Source organism: Mixophyes fleayi, chromosome 6, assembly GCF_038048845.1.
Source record: "Mixophyes fleayi isolate aMixFle1 chromosome 6, aMixFle1.hap1, whole genome shotgun sequence".
NCBI lineage: Eukaryota > Metazoa > Chordata > Amphibia > Anura > Limnodynastidae > Mixophyes > Mixophyes fleayi.
This window is the reverse complement of record NC_134407.1, coordinates 225,332,838-225,350,266: the sequence shown is the minus strand read 5'-3', so window position 1 is coordinate 225,350,266 and position 17,429 is coordinate 225,332,838. Positions and strand designations below refer to the sequence as shown.

General features: G+C 45.0%; 2 protein-coding genes across 12 annotated transcripts in view; one reads left to right on the top strand and one right to left on the bottom strand.

The window, feature by feature from the left end:
- LOC142160072 (uncharacterized) overlaps nucleotides 1-17,429 on the bottom strand; it is a 1,559,230-nt gene that overhangs the window by 1,380,355 nt on the left and 161,446 nt on the right. For 5 of the 11 annotated variants that reach the window (XM_075214953.1, XM_075214967.1, XM_075214971.1 and 2 more), the window contains exons 2-5: nucleotides 5,998-6,048; nucleotides 5,689-5,801; nucleotides 4,680-4,868; nucleotides 4,477-4,600 (exon numbers count right to left, since the gene is read on the bottom strand). The exons of the other annotated variants lie outside the window; for them this stretch is intronic. In XM_075214953.1, the coding sequence (XP_075071054.1) occupies nucleotides 4,477-4,600; nucleotides 4,680-4,868; nucleotides 5,689-5,766 (391 nt within the window). In that variant the 5' untranslated portion in view covers nucleotides 5,767-5,801; nucleotides 5,998-6,048. The remainder of the gene's footprint in view (nucleotides 1-4,476; nucleotides 4,601-4,679; nucleotides 4,869-5,688; nucleotides 5,802-5,997; nucleotides 6,049-17,429) is intronic. 11 annotated transcript variants of the gene reach the window in all.
- LOC142160110 (uncharacterized) overlaps nucleotides 1-17,429 on the top strand; it is a 178,302-nt gene that overhangs the window by 95,256 nt on the left and 65,617 nt on the right. The gene's annotated exons all lie outside the window — the stretch shown is intronic.

The window sequence follows — 17,429 nt, the reverse complement described above, 5'->3', positions numbered from 1 at the left end:
GAAGCATTGAGGTTGTGTCTCTTTAGACTATTGAGGAGAAGCATTGAGGTGGTGTGTCTCTATGGACTATTGAGAAGAAGCATTGAGGTGGTGTCTCTCTATGGACTATTGAGAAGCATTGAGGTGGTGTCTCTCTATGGACTATTGAGGAGAAGCATTGAGGTGGTGTCTCTCTATGAACTATTGAGAAGAAGCATTGAGGTGGTGTCTCTCTATGGACTATTGAGGAGAAGCATTGAGGTGGTGTCTCTATGGACTATTGAGAAGCATTGAGGTGGTGTCTCTATGGACTATTGAGAAGAAGCATTGAGGTGGTGTCTCTATGGACTATTGAGAAGAAGTATTAAGGCGGTGTCTCTATATACTATTGAGAGGAAGCATTGAGGTGGTGTCTCTCTGGACTATTGAGAAGAAGCATTCAGGTAGTGTCTCTATGGACTATTGAGAAGAAGTATTAAGGCGGTGTCTCTATGGACTATTGAGAGGAAGCATTGAGGTGGTGTCTCTATGGACTATTGAGAAGAAGCATTCAGGTAGTGTCTCTATGGACTATTGAGGAGACACATTGCAGTACCTTGTGGATAACTGAATTTCACCCCCCAGAGGCTCCTATTGGTTGTGGGCATTTAAGCTCCGTTCTCGGATCATGAACATTTTCAAAATGGCACATTTGTTACATGACTGGCGATTCAATATTTTTTGCATGTAATTTTTCACCACATCTGTGCATGGGTAACGTTTTCACATGCAAAGCTCCACTCATTTCAAATGGAGCGACTGGCTCTATTCCATCACTAATTAACATCTTATTTATACCAGCCGCCTTCCCCATTGATAACATCAATGTGCCACATTATTTCAGCTCTGGCATCACATGAACCCATCCATCTCTCTCCTCAGTCCCTACTGGGAAACAACTTCAGCATTCCCCAATGAGGTCCAAGCTCCCAGCCATGGCTATACCAGCGTAATCCAGATAATCCATGCCAGTATGTCCGATAAAGACTGCCTGCATAGTGTTAAATTTCAGCTTTATATGAACTAATAAAAGGTCAAGTTTTTATCACTACAGGAGATGCCTTTAGCCTCTATGGGAGATGTTCGATAAAAGTCATAAAATCTGAAAATGGAAATGTACAAATGTCACTTTTTGGGCATTTTTATTTCTTAAAAGAGAGTTGTTGTTTTTTTCCTGTGTTTTTAGGAAAACAGATGTTTATAAAGCTGTTCTCTATTCTCTTCAGACAGTATGATGAGTTCCTTCTTTTTAATATAGAGGGCTGATTCAGAAAAAAGCCATACAAATGACCACTTAAAATATATTCTATAAACCTGACTTTTTATTCTAATGTTAATGCGTCTTTGTTAACATAAGAAGTAGTGGCGGAAAATATAGCAATATAATGTTTTATCGTATGGCGTACAAAGAAAGACAATCCTGAAGACAAGGTAATATAGATAATATCTCCTTATGGCACAGAAGGAAGATAAGGCCCTAGCTACAGCCTCAGGAAACACTACGAGACATTGTATCCAGCCAGGTAACGGAATAAGTGCTTTGAGTATAATATGTATACAATTTATATATATATATATATATATATATAACTAACGAGTAAAAAGACCTTTACACTGGTAGGGATCTCACATAATCAAACTCATCATGGGAGATGCTTCCAGGCTTTGTGCCCTCCTAGAAGAGAAGAAGGAAGAATCGTGTACAACGGCTTAGACCACAAGAATTGTGTTCTACTGCGTCATAAGAACATCTGTCAGCTGAAGGTACGTTCCATGGAGCTACTAGAGGCCACCACAGCTGGCTCATCAAATGCAGCCATTAAGACTTAAAGGATCAAGTCCAACATATGCTCTCAAATGGTGTCAGTGGTGTACGGAGCTAAACAATTTGAATGTGGAATCTCCTAACAGTTACATGTCCGAGACCATCAGCCGGTTCTATGTTGATGATGGAGAGATTAGTGTAACCTCTGACAACGTTAGATGAATCTACCTTTACGCATATGGAAAGAATGCTGGAATTAGGATGCACAGTAAGTAGTACTTAGTTTAGGGAATTAGCCTTAGGGGTTGACATGGGGTTAGTACATCTAGCGGCCCAGGACCTAAACACAGGATTACTACCCAACAACAGAAATATTATGATAATATCATTTTAACTGCTATAGAATAAATCCTACAAAAATAACCAAACATATTCTTGTAAAACCTTTCACAAATTGACATTATTATTTCCCTCCAGGGTGATAATGTATCGTGAAATCACAGAAGCTTCGTAGTTAGAAATTGTAGATGTATCTTGTGTACTTGTGTAGTATAAAATGTTGAACCACAGACATCTGGGCGGCTTTTAGTTTCACAAAATATAAATCAAGCTGCACATTTAGCATTATGTCTGTTTAACAAAATTGAATCTAGTGCCCATATTTGGGGCATTTATGCGGTAGCGCCCTTCTGCTCTCTTATGTAGCTGGTCCATTTCACAATGAGTGTAGTGAGTACAAGTAAAACATTTCCCACATTTGTGACATTCATGCAATGACATCCTTCTGTTCTCTTATGTGGTCGGTCAGATGTTTAACAAGTAGGGACGTACGGGGAAAACATTTCCCACATTCAGAGCATTCATATAACTGTCTCTTTCCAGTGTGAATTTTGCAATGTGCCACAAGATCCCCTTTGAATGAAAAACATTTGTCACATTCGGGGCACTCAAACCGATTACTGTGATGTTTCTGGTGCCTGACAAAAGAGGAGCTGTTTTTAAAAGATCTCCCACATTTGTCACACACATATTGCTTCTCACCATTGTGAGTTTTAACATGTCTATTATGGCTGGATTTGTCATTAAAACATTTCCCACACTGAGAGCACATGTATGGCTTCTCCCCGGTGTGAATTCTCCGATGTCTCTTGTAGTGTGAGTGAGTGTAAAACCGTTTGTTGCATTCATAACACTGAAATGGTTTCTTCCCGGTGTGAATTTTCTGATGTCGGACAAAATCTGACTTTCTAGTAAATGACTTCTCACACTCGGAGCACGCAAAAACGCTTTTCCCAGAATTGATTCTCTGGTGTGTACCATCTTGTTGGGAGTCCGGAAATTCATACAAATTATTCCTTGTGTCTGTCATTTCCAGTGTACAATTGTCAATGTCTGTGACATTGTTTTCTTCATAAGAGACAGGGTCCTCCGTAATATCAGTAGTTATAAATTGTGTATGATCTGTGGGCGAATAAATCTCGGAGTCTGTGAGGTTTCCTCCATCACATGAGACTGATTCCTCCTTAATATGAGTAGATGTATATTGTGTATGATCTGTGGGTGTATAAATGTCAGTGAGGTTTCCTCCTTCACATGAGACTGATTCCTCCTTAATATGAGTAGATGTATATTGTGTATGATCTGTGGGTGTATAAATGTCAGTGTCTGTGAGGTTTCCTCCATCACATGAGACTGATTCATCCTTAATATCAGTAGATATATATGGTGTATGATCTGTGGGTGTATAAATGTCAGTGTCTGTGAGGTTTCCTCCATCACGTGAGACTGATTCCTCCTTAATATCAGTAGATGTATATTGTGTATGATCTGTGGGTGTATAAATGTCAGTGTCTGTGAGGTTTCCTCCATCACATGAACTTTGATACTCTGTTGGATTTCTCATAGATTTTATACAGACATCTCCTGGTTTAGAAGTACTTTTTTCTCCTGGAAATGTTTTAGTATCACTTTTATCCTTATTTCCATAAACTGGTGAAGATATAGGCACGAGTGTGTTTGTAGCGTTGGATACATCTGAAAAAAAATAAAAAAAAAATCAATGTCAACAAAACTTAAAAGATTTATTATTACAAATAAAAAGATCTAGTTCTAGGATTGGAAATCATGCATGCAATAAAAGTACAGAATACCTACATATCTGATACGGGAGTATTGTTAGAATTGTAGATGTTAGCTATCGAATACACCAGAATGGATGATCAGAAATGACACATTTGCTGAAAAGTGTACAGGACAACTAAACATAAAATATTGAATCCAAACTCAGAAAGGATCCCCGGTTGTCACCAATATGTTAGGAAGTAACAGCACAATCACAGGCAGAACAGACAGAAATACCTACACCAATAAACTACCTGTTGGGTGTCTTCTCCAGACTGACTGCGCTGGTAGTTGTACATCTCTCGGCAATATTTTGTATAAATTATTTTTATTTACCTCACTAATAAACCTGGATTTTAGAGTTGGAGCAAACTTTTTTCTAGTCTAACAATATTTTCTTATTTATATTCTTTGCTGACTGTGAGACCTTGAGGTGTGTCTTATATAATTCAGAGAACCGCTGTCCACTGTATATGTATACTATGTTGTTGCTATTTTATCCCAATGGATATATGGACATTAAAGAGCAGATTGACGTGAAGATATCTTTAGCCCCAAACCCCACCTCTTACCTAGTGATTTGAGGGTCTGGTGGTTCTCCCTCTTCACGTCCTTATACAGATCCTTGTGTCCTTCTAAATACTCCCACTCCTCCATGGAGAAATAGACAGTGACATCCTCACACCTTATAGGAACCTGACACACACAATGATACAGTCATCACCCAGACACATCCCCTGGTGTTACTGTATAATGTCCCATTCCCAGCAGTCACCTCTCCAGTCAGCAGCTGAATGATCTTGTTGGTCAGTTCCAGGATCTTCTGGTCATTGTCTCTCTCTTGTATCAGTGAGTGAGGTGGGAACTCCGTCATGGGGCTTTGGGTCCTGCTCAATCCTCCCGACACACAAGGAAAGCTGCCGAGTGTCAGATGCTCACCAGAATTCCGCACAAATATACAATCCTACATATCGAGAGAGACACTAGTAAATACCACTGTGCCGAGAGGCACATACTTTCTGTATGAGGACACAAATACATCCAATCTGTAGGTTCTTCTCTGTCACTAACTGTAAAACATCCCCAATACTTGATTTTCCCAATAGTGAAAGGTTGAAAAAAGACAAAAGTCCATGAGGATCAAATGTTTCTAAATTCTATGTGTGTTGATCCAGAGGAAGGAAAAACATAACCTGCAGTTGCCTCACAGGGGTGATGGAAAGTCCATCTTACCTCTAGTTGCAGTGGTGGTGCACTCTCTCAAGTAGAGACATGTCAGGTGACATGTCGAAGGACAAGATCTCCTTTCTGAAACATCACCTGGCCCATCTTCACTTGAATAGAGAAGGTCTGCACCGATATTGAGAGTGCAGTTACTAGAGGAAGTGCCTACTGCACATGTTCCTATATACAATGGCGAGCCACTGTTATCATTTATTTGTCTGCACAGTCATTGGTATACAAAAAATCCATGAATTAATGGGATATATTTATGCTTATTTTATTCCCCAAAACTCAACAAATCCAGACTCTCTAATCCTTATTTACAGTATAACAACTTCATGAGCCTTAATTAATGAATGAGGACATCCCTGCTCACCTTGCCACTCTAATACTGAGTAGAACTCAAACCTTCACCCTATCAACCAACACATCCTGTATATTGAATGTCATCTGTTTTCTGAGTATCTCCCAGTGATATCCCCAAAATTCTTCACCCGTTCCAGTCAGGTCCCTGTTTTATTTTTAGCGACAACAGTGATGTCATATGACAAGTCTCTCACCTGTCCTGTCAGCAGGTAGATGATCTCCAGGGTGAGGTTTAAGATTTTCCCAGTCACCTCATTCCTGTTCTTCTCCATCTTCAATCCATGTGGAAGGGGGAGATTTCAGTGCCCTGTAACCACCATAACAAAAACACTGTTACCAGTAATAACCACACAGAAGACCTTTATAGACAGTAAGGGGCAGATTCAATTGAGCGCTAGTTGACGCAATGTGTCACCGGAACAGTCCGCGGAGACAACTCGGGTTGAGAGATTTTACAGAAATTTCCATTCACTTTTGGGTTCCATAGAGGGGAAATTTCTTACCATAATAACAGGCGATAGGCGATGTTCAGTGGCACCTCGCGCAAACTGAATCTGCTTAAAGTGTAAAATGTAGCTTTGATTAGCTAGTCAGAATGAAAAACCAGTGAATATAATAGTTGCTGCGATATATAGAGACCATAGCAGTACTGGAATCCTATATAACCCTATAAGATATCCATCTTCTTCTTAAACTGAATAACTTTGCTTTTCTATTTTTAAATAAGCCTAAATGAGGAGCACAAAGACAGATACAAATTACAATAAAAAAACATTTGTGAATTCGACTCTGTAATATCAATACACAACATAATATCTGAAAGAAATACAAGGTCCTTTAAACCATTATAAGGTACCTGTTCCTTAATCAGTGGAAACCCTGAGATCTGGGTAAGTTGAGTTATTAGAATGTGGCTGGATAACGTGTAACAGTTTGGAGAAACAATTACACCATCTTTTAATGTATGTGCCAGTAGAGAGTGCATAGAAATATAGTCGGAAATATCTGTACGTTCTGAAAAGGAAATGGACTATAAAGGACTGTATATATTTTACAATTCCATATGGCAGCAAATGGGTTGGGTACTTTATATCCGACAAGACTTACACTGACATCTTACGGGTGAACCTGTCATTCCCGACGCACTTACAATCACTACGGTTGTAAAAAGTGGCATCCAACAATTGCGTTGAATGAAGAAGCCGGCAGAAGTAAATGACGTATGAATATATACATTAGTTATTACATACCAGCAGATAGTGATTAGAGGTTGATACACATATTACAGTACATGATATATAATAGTAATACACAACATATAATATATATATATTAGTTATTACATACCAGCAGATAGTGATTGGTCGTGGATACAAACAGTATATACCATTACATTATGTATAAGAGTGGCGAGAGGAGAAGATAGCAGAGATAGGATAACATGGACCAGTACAGATGGTAAGAGATCTGGAGAGGAAAGATTCGGGTATCATCCGCATATAGGCAACACTGTATTTCAGAGGAGCTTATTAGTTTTCCAAAAGAAGTGGTGTAGTAGATGGCCTAGCACCGAGCCGTGTGGTTCTCCTACTGATAGAGGAAGTGGTGTAGTAGATGGCCTAGCACCGAGCCCTGTGGTTCTCCTACTGATAGAGGAAGTGGTGTAGTAGATGTCCTAGCACCGAGCCGTGTGGTTCTCCTACTGATAGAGGGAGTGGTGTAGTAGATGGTCTAGCACTGAGCCGTGTGGTTCTCCTACTGATAGAGGGAGTGGTGTAGTAGATGGCCTAGCACCGAGCCCTGTGGTTCTCCTACTGATAGAGGAAGTGGTATAGTAGATGGCCTAGCACCGAGCCCTGTGGTTCTCCAACTGATAGAGGAAGTGGTGTAGAAGATGGCCTAGCACCGAGCCCTGTGGTTCTCCTACTGATAGAGGAAGTGGTATAGTAGATGGCCTAGCACTGAGCCCTGTGGTTCTCCTACTGATAGAGGGAGTGGTGTAGTAGATGGCCTAGCACTGAGCCGTGTGGTTCTCCAACTGATAGAGGGAGTGGTATAGTAGATGGCCTAGCACCGAGCCCTGTGGTTCTCCTACTGATAGAGGAAGTGGTATAGTAGATGGCCTAGCACCGAGCCCTGTGGTTCTCCTACTGATAGAGGGAGTGGTGTAGTAGATGGCCTAGCACTGAGCTGTGTGGTTCTCCTACTGATAGAGGGAGTGGTGTAGTAGATGGCCTAGCACTGAGCCGTGTGGTTCTCCTACTGATAGAGGGAGTGGTGTAGTAGATGGCCTAGCACTGAGCCGTGTGGTTCTCCTACTGATAGAGGGAGTGGTGTAGTAGATGGCCTAGCACTGAGCCGTGTGGTTCTCCTACTGATAGAGGACGTGGTGTAGTAGATGGCCTAGCACCGAGCCCTGTGGTTCTCCTACTGATAGAGGGAGTGGTGTAGTAGATGGCCTAGCACCGAGCCCTGTGGTTCTCCTACTGATAGAGGGAGTGGTGTAGTAGATGGCCTAGCACTGAGCCGTGTGGTTCTCCTACTGATAGAGGAAGTGGTATAGTAGATGGCCTAGCACCGAGCCCTGTGGTTCTCCTACTGATAGAGGAAGTGGTGTAGTAGATGGCCTAGCACCGAGCCGTGTGGTTCTCCAACTGATAGACGAAGTGGTGTAGTAGATGGCCTAGCACCGAGCCGTGTGGTTCTCCTACTGATAGAGGGAGTGGTATAGTAGATGGCCTAGCACCGAGCCCTGTGGTTCTCCTACTGATAGAGGGAGTGGTGTAGTAGATGGCCTAGCACTGAGCCGTGTGGTTCTCCTACTGATAGAGGAAGTGGTATAGTAGATGGCCTAGCACCGAGCCCTGTGGTTCTCCTACTGATAGAGGAAGTGGTGTAGTAGATGGCCTAGCACCGAGCCGTGTGGTTCTCCTACTGATAGAGGAAGTGGTGTAGTAGATGGCCTAGCACTGAGCCGTGTGGTTCTCCTACTGATAGAGGGAGTGGTGTAGTAGATGGCCTAGCACCGAGCCCTGTGGTTCTTCTACTGATAGAGGGAGTGGTGTAGTAGATGGCCTAGCACTGAGCCGTGTGGTTCTCCTACTGATAGAGGGAGTGGTATAGTAGATGGCCTAGCACCGAGCCCTGTGGTTCTCCTACTGATAGAGGAAGTGGTGTAGTAGATGGCCTAGCACCGAGCCCTGTGGTTCTCCAACTGATAGAGGAAGTGGTATAGTAGATGGCCTAGCACCGAGCCCTGTGGTTCTCCAACTGATAGAGGAAGTGGTGTAGTAGATGGTCTAGCACCGAGCCCTGTGGTTCTCCTACTGATAGAGGAAGTGGTATAGTAGATGGCCTTGCACCGAGCCCTGTGGTTCTCCTACTGATAGAGGAAGTGGTGTAGTAGATGGTCTAGCACCGAGCCCTGTGGTTCTCCAACTGATAGAGGAAGTGGTGTAGTAGATGGTCTAGCACCGAGCCCTGTGGATCTCCTACTGATAGAGGAAGTGGTATAGTAGATGGCCTAGCACCGAGCCCTGTGGTTCTCCTACTGATAGAGGAAGTGGTGTAGTAGATGGCCTAGCACTGAGCCGTGTGGTTCTCCTACTGATAGAGGGAGTGGTATCGTAGATGGCCTAGCACCGAGCCCTGTGGTTCTCCTACTGATAGAGGAAGTGGTGTAGTAGATGGCCTAGCACCGAGCCCTGTGGTTCTCCTACTGATAGAGGAAGTGGTGTAGTAGATGGCCTAGCACCGAGCCCTGTGGTTCTCCTACTGATAGAGGAAGTGGTGTAGTAGATGGCCTAGCACCGAGCCCTGTGGTTCTCCAACTGATAGAGGGAGTGGTATAGTAGATGGCCTAGCACTGAGCCGTGTGGTTCTCCTACTGATAGAGGGAGTGGTATAGTAGATGGCCTAGCACCGAGCCCTGTGGTTCTCCTACTGATAGAGGGAGTGGTGTAGTAGATGGCCTAGCACCGAGCCGTGTGGTTCTCCAACTGATAGAGGAAGTGGTGTAGTAGATGGCCTAGCACTGAGCAGTGTGGTTCTCCTACTGATAGAGGGAGTGGTATAGTAGATGGCCTAGCACCGAGCCCTGTGGTTCTCCTACTGATAGAGGAAGTGGTGTAGTAGATGGCCTAGCACCGAGCCCTGTGGTTCTCCTACTGATAGAGGAAGTGGTGTAGTAGATGGCCTAGCACCGAGCCCTGTGGTTCTCCAACTGATAGAGGGAGTGGTATAGTAGATGGCCTAGCACTGAGCCGTGTGGTTCTCCTACTGATAGAGGGAGTGGTATAGTAGATGGCCTAGCACCGAGCCCTGTGGTTCTCCTACTGATAGAGGGAGTGGTGTAGTAGATGGCCTAGCACCGAGCCCTGTGGTTCTTCTACTGATAGAGGGAGTGGTGTAGTAGATGACCTAGCACCGAGCCCTGTGGTTCTCCAACTGATAGAGGAAGTGGTGTAGTAGATGGCCTAGCACCGAGCCCTGTGGATCTCCTACTGATAGAGGAAGTGGTATAGTAGATGGCCTAGCACCGAGCCGTGTGGTTCTCCAACTGATAGAGGAAGTGGTGTAGTAGATGGCCTAGCACCGAGCCCTGTGGTTCTCCTACTGATAGAGGAAGTGGTATAGTAGATGGCCTAGCACCGAGCCCTGTGGTTCTCCAACTGATAGAGGGAGTGGTGTAGTAGATGGTCTAGCACCGAGCCCTGTGGTTCTCCAACTGATAGAGGAAGTGGTGTAGTAGATGGCCTAGCACCGAGCCCTGTGGTTCTCCAACTGATAGAGGAAGTGGTGTAGTAGATGGTCTAGCACCGAGCCCTGTGGATCTCCTACTGATAGAGGAAGTGGTATAGTAGATGGCCTAGCACCGAGCCCTGTGGTTCTCCTACTGATAGAGGAAGTGGTGTAGTAGATGGCCTAGCACCGAGCCCTGTGGTTCTCCTACTGATAGAGGGAGTGGTATAGTAGATGGCCTAGCACCGAGCCCTGTGGTTCTCCTACTGATAGAGGAAGTGGTGTAGTAGATGGCCTAGCACCGAGCCCTGTGGTTCTCCTACTGATAGAGGAAGTGGTGTAGTAGATGGCCTAGCACCGAGCCCTGTGGTTCTCCAACTGATAGAGGGAGTGGTATAGTAGATGGCCTAGCACTGAGCCGTGTGGTTCTCCTACTGATAGAGGGAGTGGTATAGTAGATGGCCTAGCACCGAGCCCTGTGGTTCTCCTACTGATAGAGGGAGTGGTGTAGTAGATGGCCTAGCACCGAGCCGTGTGGTTCTCCAACTGATAGAGGAAGTGGTGTAGTAGATGGCCTAGCACTGAGCAGTGTGGTTCTCCTACTGATAGAGGGAGTGGTATAGTAGATGGCCTAGCACCGAGCCCTGTGGTTCTCCTACTGATAGAGGAAGTGGTGTAGTAGATGGCCTAGCACCGAGCCCTGTGGTTCTCCTACTGATAGAGGAAGTGGTGTAGTAGATGGCCTAGCACCGAGCCCTGTGGTTCTCCAACTGATAGAGGGAGTGGTATAGTAGATGGCCTAGCACTGAGCCGTGTGGTTCTCCTACTGATAGAGGGAGTGGTATAGTAGATGGCCTAGCACCGAGCCCTGTGGTTCTCCTACTGATAGAGGGAGTGGTGTAGTAGATGGCCTAGCACCGAGCCCTGTGGTTCTTCTACTGATAGAGGGAGTGGTGTAGTAGATGACCTAGCACCGAGCCCTGTGGTTCTCCAACTGATAGAGGAAGTGGTGTAGTAGATGGCCTAGCACCGAGCCCTGTGGATCTCCTACTGATAGAGGAAGTGGTATAGTAGATGGCCTAGCACCGAGCCGTGTGGTTCTCCAACTGATAGAGGAAGTGGTGTAGTAGATGGCCTAGCACCGAGCCCTGTGGTTCTCCTACTGATAGAGGAAGTGGTATAGTAGATGGCCTAGCACCGAGCCCTGTGGTTCTCCAACTGATAGAGGGAGTGGTGTAGTAGATGGTCTAGCACCGAGCCCTGTGGTTCTCCAACTGATAGAGGAAGTGGTGTAGTAGATGGCCTAGCACCGAGCCCTGTGGTTCTCCAACTGATAGAGGAAGTGGTGTAGTAGATGGTCTAGCACCGAGCCCTGTGGATCTCCTACTGATAGAGGAAGTGGTGTAGTAGATGGTCTAGCACCGAGCCCTGTGGTTCTCCTACTGATAGAGGAAGTGGTGTAGTAGATGGCCTAGCACTGAGCCGTGTGGTTCTCCTACTGATAGAGGGAGTGGTATAGTAGATGGCCTAGCACCGAGCCCTGTGGTTCTCCTACTGATAGAGGAAGTGGTGTAGTAGATGGCCTAGCACCGAGCCCTGTGGTTCTCCAACTGATAGAGGAAGTGGTGTAGTAGATGGCCTAGCACCGAGCCCTGTGGATCTCCTACTGATAGAGGAAGTGGTATAGTAGATGGCCTAGCACTGAGCCGTGTGGTTCTCCTACTGATAGAGGGAGTGGTATAGTAGATGGCCTAGCACCGAGCCCTGTGGTTCTCCTACTGATAGAGGGAGTGGTGTAGTAGATGGCCTAGCACCGAGCCGTGTGGTTCTCCAACTGATAGAGGAAGTGGTGTAGTAGATGGCCTAGCACTGAGCAGTGTGGTTCTCCTACTGATAGAGGGAGTGGTATAGTAGATGGCCTAGCACCGAGCCCTGTGGTTCTCCTACTGATAGAGGAAGTGGTGTAGTAGATGGCCTAGCACCGAGCCCTGTGGTTCTCCTACTGATAGAGGAAGTGGTGTAGTAGATGGCCTAGCACCGAGCCCTGTGGTTCTCCAACTGATAGAGGGAGTGGTATAGTAGATGGCCTAGCACTGAGCCGTGTGGTTCTCCTACTGATAGAGGGAGTGGTATAGTAGATGGCCTAGCACCGAGCCCTGTGGTTCTCCTACTGATAGAGGGAGTGGTGTAGTAGATGGCCTAGCACCGAGCCCTGTGGTTCTTCTACTGATAGAGGGAGTGGTGTAGTAGATGACCTAGCACCGAGCCCTGTGGTTCTCCAACTGATAGAGGAAGTGGTGTAGTAGATGGCCTAGCACCGAGCCCTGTGGATCTCCTACTGATAGAGGAAGTGGTATAGTAGATGGCCTAGCACCGAGCCGTGTGGTTCTCCAACTGATAGAGGAAGTGGTGTAGTAGATGGCCTAGCACCGAGCCCTGTGGTTCTCCTACTGATAGAGGAAGTGGTATAGTAGATGGCCTAGCACCGAGCCCTGTGGTTCTCCAACTGATAGAGGGAGTGGTGTAGTAGATGGTCTAGCACCGAGCCCTGTGGTTCTCCAACTGATAGAGGAAGTGGTGTAGTAGATGGCCTAGCACCGAGCCCTGTGGTTCTCCAACTGATAGAGGAAGTGGTGTAGTAGATGGTCTAGCACCGAGCCCTGTGGATCTCCTACTGATAGAGGAAGTGGTATAGTAGATGGCCTAGCACCGAGCCCTGTGGTTCTCCTACTGATAGAGGAAGTGGTGTAGTAGATGGCCTAGCACCGAGCCCTGTGGTTCTCCTACTGATAGAGGGAGTGGTATAGTAGATGGCCTAGCACCGAGCCCTGTGGTTCTCCTACTGATAGAGGAAGTGGTGTAGTAGATGGCCTAGCACCGAGCCCTGTGGTTCTCCTACTGATAGAGGAAGTGGTGTAGTAGATGGCCTAGCACCGAGCCCTGTGGTTCTCCAACTGATAGAGGGAGTGGTATAGTAGATGGCCTAGCACTGAGCCGTGTGGTTCTCCTACTGATAGAGGGAGTGGTATAGTAGATGGCCTAGCACCGAGCCCTGTGGTTCTCCTACTGATAGAGGGAGTGGTGTAGTAGATGGCCTAGCACCGAGCCGTGTGGTTCTCCAACTGATAGAGGAAGTGGTGTAGTAGATGGCCTAGCACTGAGCAGTGTGGTTCTCCTACTGATAGAGGGAGTGGTATAGTAGATGGCCTAGCACCGAGCCCTGTGGTTCTCCTACTGATAGAGGAAGTGGTGTAGTAGATGGCCTAGCACCGAGCCCTGTGGTTCTCCTACTGATAGAGGAAGTGGTGTAGTAGATGGCCTAGCACCGAGCCCTGTGGTTCTCCTACTGATAGAGGAAGTGGTATAGTAGATGGCCTAGCACCGAGCCCTGTGGTTCTCCTACTGATAGAGGAAGTTGTATAGTAGATGGCCTAGCACCAAGCCCTGTGGTTCTCCTACTGATAGAGGGAGTGGTGTAGTAGATGGCCTAGCACCGAGCCCTGTGGTTCTCCAACTGATAGAGGAAGTGGTATAGTAGATGGCCTAGCACCGAGCCGTGTGGTTCTCCAACTGATAGAGGAAGTGGTGTAGTAGATGGCCTAGCACTGAGCAGTGTGGTTCTCCTACTGATAGAGGAAGTGGTGTAGTAGATGGCCTAGCACCGAGCCCTGCGGTTCTCCTACTGATAGAGGATGTGGTGTAGTAGATGTCCTAGCACTGAGCCCTGTGGTTCTCCAACTGATAGAGGAAGTGATATAGTAGATGGCCTAGCACCGAGCCCTGTGGTTCTCCAACTGATAGAGGAAGTGGTGTAGTAGATGGCCTAGCACCGAGCCCTGTTGTTCTCCTACTTATAGAGGAAGTGGTGTAGTAGATGGCCTAGCACCGAGCCTTGTGGTTCTCCAACTGATAGAGGAAGTGGTGTAGTAGATGGCCTTGCACCGAGCCCTGTGGTTCTCCTACTGATAGAGGAAGTGGTGTAGTAGATGGCCTAGCACTGAGCCGTGTGGTTCTCCAACTGATAGAGGAAGTGGTGTAGTAGATGGCCTAGCACCGAGCCCTGTGGTTCTTCAACTGATAGAGGAAGTGGTGTAGTAGATGGCCTAGCACTGAGCAGTGTGGTTCTCCTACTGATAGAGGAAGTGGTGTAGTAGATGGCCTAGCACCGAGCCCTGTGGATCTCCTACTGATAGAGGAAGTCAGGAATCAGGGTGTTTCGTTAGCGCTTTGCCATAAGCTCAGCCTGAGACAGGAGGTGGGAAAAAATACTTAGTAAAAGGACAGCTACACTCAACAACTTAACACATTACATGCAGGTATTCTATAACTAACTGGAAGTTTGTCTTTTATCTTGTGCTTTTTAATATTTCATGCAGGGCCCCCCTGGTGAGTCTGAGGACTGACAGCTGTCCTACTGTCCAAACTATCCTACTGTTCCAAACAAGGACACCATACAATCAAAAAACCCCAGGATAAAACAAAAACAACAACAACCCCCCTAGGGTCTGAGCCCCTCCCTCTATACCCTGTAGCTTTCCCACACTCTAGGGGCTGGGTCAGGGTGGCCTTAGATAGTGGGACCGCCTGAGGCTGGCTGTCTTTTAGAAGGGGCTGTCCCTTCTCATATCACTGCATCCTCTGGACCCCCTGCTGGTTTGACTCCAGGCTGTCTAGATAGTCACAACCTGGGACAATCGGGATCTACTTGAGATAACAAGTGTGCTGTAATGGGATAAATAACACACAAAAATAATTAGGGGCTGGTTAGTATTATAAGATGCCTCACTTAACTGCTGCTATATAGTAACAGATACTGCATCTGTTATATAATAGAAACAAACATTAACATACACAGGAGCGCAGGTTAAAGTGATAATTGTGTAATATTTATTATTAATCTTCAGTTAAAAACATATAATATCACATCTAAAATAACATAAAAAGCTAGGCGTGACCAGCTTCTATCAGAATCCCAGATGTATTATCCATTGCACAAACACAATATCTTGTAAATCACTTATGTATATGAAAACTCTCATCCTTTGATTATAATAGTCCTAGGAGGGAATTGTTCACTCCAATACAACAAATATGCCACTTTTAGGTTCCTAAATAATGCCTCCTTGAAAGAACAAAGGTTTCACACTATTTTTTTCGGTGTAAATAAATAACAATCAGTTCAGTCATATATCCTGGGTAATCTTATGTTCGCACAAAACAAACTGCATAATTATGCAGGTACTCTCGATCCAATCTGTTTTAGGCAACCACTGAAGCCATTCGGAAAGTCCATACACTTGTTGATAATAAAAATATATAATAAACGCTGGACCTTTGATTCCTAGTGGAGTTTCTCCAGATGTAATGACGGCTGGAACTTCTCTAGTGGTTCCAAATAAGCATTAATTACTGAGAGTTCAAAATTGGAGCACAGATGGTTTAGATGAGTCTGCAGACACTAACGTCAGCTAACGCGTTTCTCCACCTCTTAGGGGGCGGTTTCAGAGGTATAGTCAAACATCCTACAAAGTACCTTAAATAACCTTCATAAAACATATGAACCAATCATACACTTGTTTCCATTAATTATTGTATTTCCATATAATTTCATTTCATTATACAATATTTCATTTGCCCTTAGCAGTTAATCACAACATTATTTTAAGGAACATAATTCATTAAAAGACAATAACAAAATGAGCCTCATACTTTGATCTATTCTGTTGTATCACACACTCCTAAAAAATATCACCAAAATTCAAATAATATATGAGCGCATATACCATTTTATTTAATAACTTATGTGATAGAAAGGAACATTTTTCCCCGAACTAAAATGATATAATTATCCGCTCCGTCCATTTGTAAACAATACCACGTGACCATTGCTGGCCAATCAGATGTGATATTATATGTTTTTAACTGAAAATGTATAAGAAATATATTACACAATTATCACTTTAACCTGTGCTCTTTTGTATGTTAGTTTGAGCCACACATTCGCTCCTTGTTTCAGCTGTGCCCTCTTCCACTTAGAATGTAAGCTCTGTAATGAGCAGGGTCCTTTATACCCTTTGTTTTCATGTCTGTATTTATTCTGTCTGCCTTGTATGCCCCTGTTTTATGTATGTACTGTTTTATATAGCGCCACTGATTCCGCAGCGCTGTACAGAGAACTCATTCACATCAGTCCCTGCCTCATTGGAGCTTACAATCTAAATTCCCTAACACACACACACACACACACACACACACAGACACACAGACTAGGGTCAATTTTGATAGCAGCCAATTAACCTATTAGTATGTTTTTGGAATGTGGGAGGAAACCGAAGCACCCGGAGGAAACCCATGCAAACGCGGGGAGAACATACAAACTCCACACAGATAAGGCCATGGTTGGGAATTGAACTCAAGACCTCAGCGCTGTGAGGCAGAAGTGCTAACCACTGAGCCACCGTGCTGGGCACTCCTGGTTTAACTCCATACATGATATTGTTGCTGAAAATAGGCTGTCAGCTGATTGGGACGTCCTGTCCCCATGTGATACTGCAGCCACCTAACAGAACATGTGACAAGAACCCCCCACCCTGGTGTTTTCCCATAATCCACTTGGCTCCATGTAAGAACAATGTATATCAGTATCTTTACAGTGTCAACAATACACATTATTACACTGGGTAACACATAGTGGAAAAGTGTCATAGATGCATGGATACAATAGCTTCAGTGGGAGAGAGGGTGTCCAGTGATTACAACTTTAATAAGATGTGCCAGACACCTTACACCACAACCTCTCACCTCACTTAGACTTCAAACTGACTAACATACCGGGCTAACCTAATTCACGCAGGTTCTCGATGCTCCTCTCATCTAAAAGAGTCTGTGTTGTCTTATTCTCATTCTGCCTTGTCTCATCTCTGGTAACCACTAAGGGTGGACACCGGCCACTTTTAGTGTTTTGGGTTTTGGGTTCTGATTTGTTTTGCCAAAACATCCGATGAAAGGTTTTGGTTCTGATTTATTTTTAAAAAAGCATAAAAAGTGTTTTTTTTTTCACTCCTATGCTATTATTAACCTCAATAACATTCAATAACAATCATTTCCACTAATTTCCAGTCTATTCTGAACACCTCACAATATTGTTTTTAGGCCAAAAGGTTGCACCGAGGTAGCTTGAGCACATAATGCCAAA